This window comes from Nannospalax galili, unplaced genomic scaffold (genome assembly GCF_000622305.1).
Source record: "Nannospalax galili isolate Female #2095 unplaced genomic scaffold, S.galili_v1.0 scaffold120, whole genome shotgun sequence".
Classification (NCBI taxonomy): Eukaryota; Metazoa; Chordata; class Mammalia; order Rodentia; family Spalacidae; genus Nannospalax; species Nannospalax galili.
Window position 1 is genome coordinate 1,575,250 of NW_008350324.1, and position 6,331 is coordinate 1,581,580.

The 6,331-nt window shown below is 37.4% G+C and overlaps 1 protein-coding gene across 1 annotated transcript in view; it reads left to right on the forward strand.

Moving 5' to 3' along the window:
• The first annotated feature begins 474 nt into the window (after nt 1–474).
• The window catches only part of Med13l (mediator complex subunit 13L), a 352,308-nt gene continuing 346,451 nt past the window's right edge, over nt 475–6,331 (forward strand). The window contains exon 1 of the mRNA XM_008847464.3: nt 475–528. Within this exon, the coding sequence (XP_008845686.2) occupies nt 490–528 (39 nt within the window). The 5' untranslated portion in view covers nt 475–489. The remainder of the gene's footprint in view (nt 529–6,331) is intronic.

The following is a 6,331-nucleotide window of genomic DNA, read 5'->3' on the forward strand; positions in this document are numbered from 1 at the left end:
TTTTTTTTTGGATCGTCTCTTCCCTCCGCCTTGGATCCCCTCCAGTGTTTATTTGGCTCTTTAAAAATCATTTGTGAGTGCGGCGCCCGGCGTGGAATTTGCATGTGGAAGTCTGCAAGCTGCGGATGCTGGGGCGCACTCCGAACGCCCACCCTCGGTTGCAATCACACCCCCCTTTCCCTCCCCTTGCCCCCCTTGTCTTTCTTTCCTTTTTTTCCCCCCCCTTCCTCTTCCCGAAACGTGGAAAGGCTTTTTAAAAGCCTGATGCTGTCCGCGCCTGCGATCCGAAGGCTTGTCTTCGTCCCCGGAACGGATCGGCCGCTCGCCCGCCTCTGCCTTTTGAATTTTTTTTTTTTTTAAATTCCATAATGACACCTGCAATTTGGCCCGCAAATAGTCGATTGAATGAGATTGTGTGGGTAGAGGACTCTTGCACCCGAAGCTGCCGCGATCGTAAACAGGGACAGCCGCCTGCCTCTCGGGCTTACTATGCAAAGCCGTAAAGCCATTGCACCCAGCGGACGGAAGGTGGAGAAAGCTTTTTTCTTCTTGCTCTCCTCCTGTGTCTTTTAAAAACTGTTTTCTCTGTCCTAACAGCGAGTGCGCGCGCACACACACACACACGCACACACACACACACACACACACACACACACACACGCAGAGCAAGAAGCCGGGGCGGTTGGATAACATCGCTTTTATCTGCCTTCGCCTCTCTCTTTGATAATTGACAACTTTTCCTTTGGATGTGCATCCCCTGCCTCAATCTTGAAGCATTTAGGGTGTCAATTGTTCTCCTGGAAGCTTGGCACCCGACGACGGTGTCTAGATTCATCGAAATTAAAAATGTATGGGGCTCCAGCAACTCTTTCCTGGCGGTGGCAGTGACATTTGGTGGTAAATGCCATCTTTGCTTTTTATTGGGTCATATTACCTAGCTCTGAAAACATTCGCGTTGTTAAACCTGACGTTTAGACTAATAATTGGAGTGTGTGGTCTTTCAAATATGTGCTTTGTGCGTGAGTTACTGTATGTATAGCTATGTGCCCAGGAGAGTACGGATTTGTTTAAATATTGAGCCAAGATTTGTAAACAGATGTAAGGCAATTATGTTTCAGGCGTAGAATATAATTGGAAAATTGGTTGAACGGTTTATTTAATTTAGCCTTAAAAGAAAAACTCAACTTATTTTAAGTTGTGTACCCAGTTTTTGGGTGGTGGTGGGGTGTTGCCTTTTGGAGAAGATGCATTTTGCAAATTATTTTCTGTAACCCCTGCTGTAGATAGAAGCATTATTTCCCCTTAATCCTTGTTTACACTGGATAAATAATTTAGTGTTCAAATTGTAATTAATTACATTTAATTATGGGTGGCATAGATGCTTTTTTTCCCCTTTGAGACTAGTGGAGAAATACAAATTCTTGCCAACTTTGCAAGTGGAAGTGAAATTTTATTTTTATGTGGATAAAGAAATCAGCCGATGATTTTGACCTACAAAGGTTGAGTGACATAGGATACCTGCTTCACAGTTGTGACGCGAGGCTAATTCCTTTTCATCCAGCATTTTTATCCAGATACTTAATCTTAAAATTCAATTAGAACTTGTGATTCTTCCTGTCACTACTGTGATAATTTTCCCTTGATCTTTTGATGTGTGAGACTAAAACTCCTTTTGTGTCTTCTTTTTTGACTCCTTGTCATTTAGTATTAGGTTCAGGGACCTTCATAGATCAGCAAACATATTGATTAAGGGGTATTTAAAATGGTTTTTGTTTGGTAGCCAGTGACCACATTGACACTTTTACAGGTAATTAAAATAACTAAGTCAACCCATATTAGTGCTCTGAGAGCTCCCAAATTACCATACATCATGCTGACTAGTAATGGCCTGTGTGGATGTGGCTAATTTATATACAGTGAATTTTGTAGACAAATGAAAGACTATTACAAGTGCAGCCAATCTGTAGGCTGATTTCTTTATCTTTTTAAAAGCTTAAGGAAGAGTGATAATGTTACAGAGATAAGATGCTTGAGATTCTTTGTAGAAAGCTTTGTAAAGTCAGTACTTTGATTTTAACGTACTGAAGGATTATGTTCTGGATATTTCTCCCCTAAACCAAGGAACTGACTTTTGAATATGATTTAAAAATGAAGTTGACTTTTTAGGTAGCCACTTTAAATTGAAGAAATGCTTAGGTTGATTTAAAAAATATAGAATGTTTATATTCCTTTGTGCCTGGTGGATAGGCACTGCTTAAAAATTTTGTAAAAATCATTTAAACTGCTGACTATATTTTTCTGATTCCAAACTGAGAGTATTTCCTGAAAATCGTAAATAGCAGCAGCCTAGGACATTAAAAATATGTTGCCTAAAGCACATTGTATGAAATAGTTGATTCCAAAGGAGAGGCAATTGTCACCTTTTCAAAATAAAGCATGTTTTATGTGGGAACTCTAGGTACTGAATAATGCCACTGTAGGCATGTGTTACACATTTTTTTATTTTTTGTCCTTTTTTGGCCTGCAGTTTTGTTTTTGAGCACAGAAAAGTATTGTTTTTAGAGACCTTACCTACACACTCACTGAGTAGACAGAGTTGTAAACTAGAGATTAGTGGCGGCAGTGCCCCACCCACTTTCTGTTATCTTGAGCTAGTCCTGGCTTAGCAAAAGTTGGTTGAGCAATCGGTTCCTTTAGACTTTTCTAGTTCTTTACTTACTTTGTTTCCTGATACTGCATGGAGTCCTTTTTCCTACATTTTCCTTTCAGCCTCCATCCCCCTTTCCTAACCTGTGAAAAATGCCACTATATGTACATGATAGGGGTCACTGTACATGTTTGTTACTCTCACTGCTATGAAATTTGAAGCCACTGCATTAAATCCATCTCTGGCTGTGCCTTTGTGACACAAAACTGTGTTCCGAACATTATCCATCACATTTCTGAGTGACGTGTATCTACTCACTTATAATTTAGTTGTGTTAACTCTGCTTTTTTTGGAAAATATAACAGTGTCGCTGTGGTATGTGAGCTAGCTCACCCTTGTGGGAAGACACATTATAATTTCCAGATGTCCAGTGTATCTTTTTGTTTCTCTATTGAGATAGTATGGAGAAAGTGATTGTATGTCCTTTAGCCTAGATTTAAGTATGCACTCTGACTTGAGGGAGCCATTTCTAATTCTTAGATGCTTGTTCCACATTCACATTTCATTTGCTTAGAATCTTCCTAACTCTAGATAATTAGGTAATGATGTCAAATACTGAGTCAAAATACATGTACTTATTTTCTGCCGAGGACCATTCATTTTATATTTGAAGCTTTTAAGGTAATTTGGTGTAGACCTAATTTCTTTTTGGTTTATGAGAGTCCCCCTACCCCCAAGAAAGGGAAGACAGTTGTAAATGTTGAAAACTTGGTATGTTGAAAACTTAGAACCAAATAGGGAGGACTGTCAAATGAAAATAAGGTGAAGGGGAAGATTCCTTTAATGTTTTAACATGCCAAAATACCACACAGAGTTTTTTTCACCCCAATTTGCAATTTTAATATTTAAATTTACATTTAAAGCATCTTTTTTCATGATGGTTTATTTTCTTTAATGAAAATATTTATAATTTGCTAATGTGTTTTCTGTGTAGCATTTGTTTTTGGTAGCACATGGTATTACAGTATTTATATATTTTTAATAGCAATAATTGCCACCCGGTAATGGTTGCCATATTAACCTCCAATTGCTAGTAAATATTTTTAAGTACATAATAGACAGCAATTTAAGGCATAGTGTAGCAGTTTACTGGACCGTTTTACAGAGCCATTTGTACGTGTGATGAGTTCATAATTTAAAGAGAAATAATGTACCTGAGATCTGTGTGCTCCCAACGTTTAACTGTTACTGCCTCACTTGCTCATTGGGAAGAAGTCAGGCCAGGCCTGTTTCTCTTTCTTTGTGGGAAGAATGGGCAGGGTGCATTAAAGACAGGAAGTGTGTGTTGAACTTACGCCAGTGGCTTATATAGCCGATCATTTTCTTTGGACTGCTCTGGCCATTTTTGTCAGGAATGTATTACAGAATTTATATTGAAGAAAGTCTCTTAAGGCATTCTTTTAGATATCATTAAGCTACAGCTGTGGCTTATATTAATTAGTATGGAAAATTGATCTTTTCTTTTTTTTTGTTCGCCAGCTAATTTAGCCTGGTTAATTGTTAGCTAATTGTATTCATCAAACACTTTCAGAGTTCTTTACTCTGAGATTAATAAAGAAGACACAATTGAGATGAAACTCTTTTATCTCAGTGTAAATAGTGATGCAGTAGATTATCTGAATGTTTTTTATGAATAGTTAATTCAGCCATCAACGTTTGATTCAAAGACAGACTAGATATTTTGAAGGCTTACTTTCAAGATAAGATAATAATGTTATTTAACTGGTACAGGTACTGATCTGTGTGCAAGAAGATGATATATTTCACAGGAGCTAGCCAGTGAGAGAGATTAGATAAAGCTTATGAAAATTAGCAATTTGGTAGAATGTTAGGTATAATTAGTGAGTTGTATATTATGGCCATTTGTTAGAAACTCAGAGAAAAGAGTCCTACAGCATTGCTTTTAGTTTGTGTCATTTGAAATATATTAAGTGCACATCTACCTTACAAACTGTTGTGTGGTGTGCTTTACCAGAGTCTTTATTTTCATTTTATAAACACTTTTTTCCAGGAAATAACATTCAGTGCATTGCAAAGTGAGTTAATTAGGTAGCCAAAAAAAAGTGCCCATAGGGATAACTAAGCATATATGCACACCCACACCCACACACAAATGAAACAACAACAAAAAAGTCAGAACACACATCTGTCTCATAAAACTTGCTTAGAGTTTTAAAATAAGTGAACCAATATTTGTGTGTTATTGGAATTTAGGACCCTACCCCCCATTGAGAGTAATAATTACTTTTTTCTGACCCTGTTCAGATACTTCCCTTTATGCTATATGCTTTCATTGTTTATTTGAGAGATTTGAAGGTGTTAGCGTTTTTCTGTTGAGAGAATTCACTTCATTACATAGGGGAGATGATATTCCATTAATCTTGGTAAAAATTAACATAAATAAGAAATTGTAAATTAAAACTTTTGGTTAGTATAGACACTTAATGTACATCATCATATTTTTCTAGCCTTGCTTAGTTGTTATAAAATAGTTTTACAATTTTGTTTAAATGTGTGGTTGACATTTATTTCAGAGGCACAACTTTCTTATACTATGTTTTGTTATTTAAAATTTATGGCTATAAAAAGGTTATATCTTCATACGTTACTGTAATAGTCTACCCTTAGGAAATCCTGTTCTACGTGTCTACATATTAGCATATATTAGTAATTGTTGTTTGTTGGAATAAGTGAACAAAATGTCTTTCAGAGTGTACTTGGATTCTAGTCTAAAAAATATAAGTTGACTCTTTCTAGGGGAAAATTAGGAGAAATAGTTGTGCTCGAGGAAAATGTTATTTCATTGGCATCTCTCTACTCTGGTTTATTATGTATGTTTCTGAATGTGTATTTTCTCATTCTAGAGGAATTGTGGTAGAATTTTAATAAAACCGTGTTTCCATTACTGTGAAAAAGCACAGAGCCCTGGTTAACAGCTTTCTACATTTTGTGTTTTTTCAGTATAGTGAAATTCCATTACTGTTAAAGGAAACTCCTGTGTTGATTGTATTAAAATTTCACTATGGTGTTATTTTGTGTATTTTAAATTGTAGGTTTAACTTAATAGAGGAAGATAAAGGAACTTACAGATCATTCATTCATTAGTTCATTTGTTTATATGTTCCCTTTCCTCCTCCTCTTCCCTCTTCCTCTCCCTCTTTCTCTTTTTTCTCTCCCTTCCCCCTCTCTTTTTGAGACAGGGTTTCACTTTGTAGCCTAGGTTGGCCTGGAACTCTTATGTAACCCAGGCTGGCCCCAAACTCAAGGTAATCCTTTTACCTCAGCCTCTTGAGTAAGTGCTGGGATAGCAGAACCTTCCTTAGAGGGCCAGGGAGATAGCTCAGCAGGTAATGGCACTTGAGTTCCATGCTTGGAATTCACACAGTGGAAGGACAGAACTGTCTCCCACAAGTTGTCCTTTGACTTAAACACACACACAATTAACTAAAATAAGTAAATGAATAAATGTAATATAAGAGACTGGGTGTGGTGGTGCATGCCTTTAATCCCAGCACTCGGGAGGCAGAGGCAGGTGGATCTCTGTGAGTTCGAGGCCAGCCTGGTCTACATAGTGAGTTCCAGGACAGCTGGGGCTACAGGAGACCCTGTCTCAAAAAGACCAAA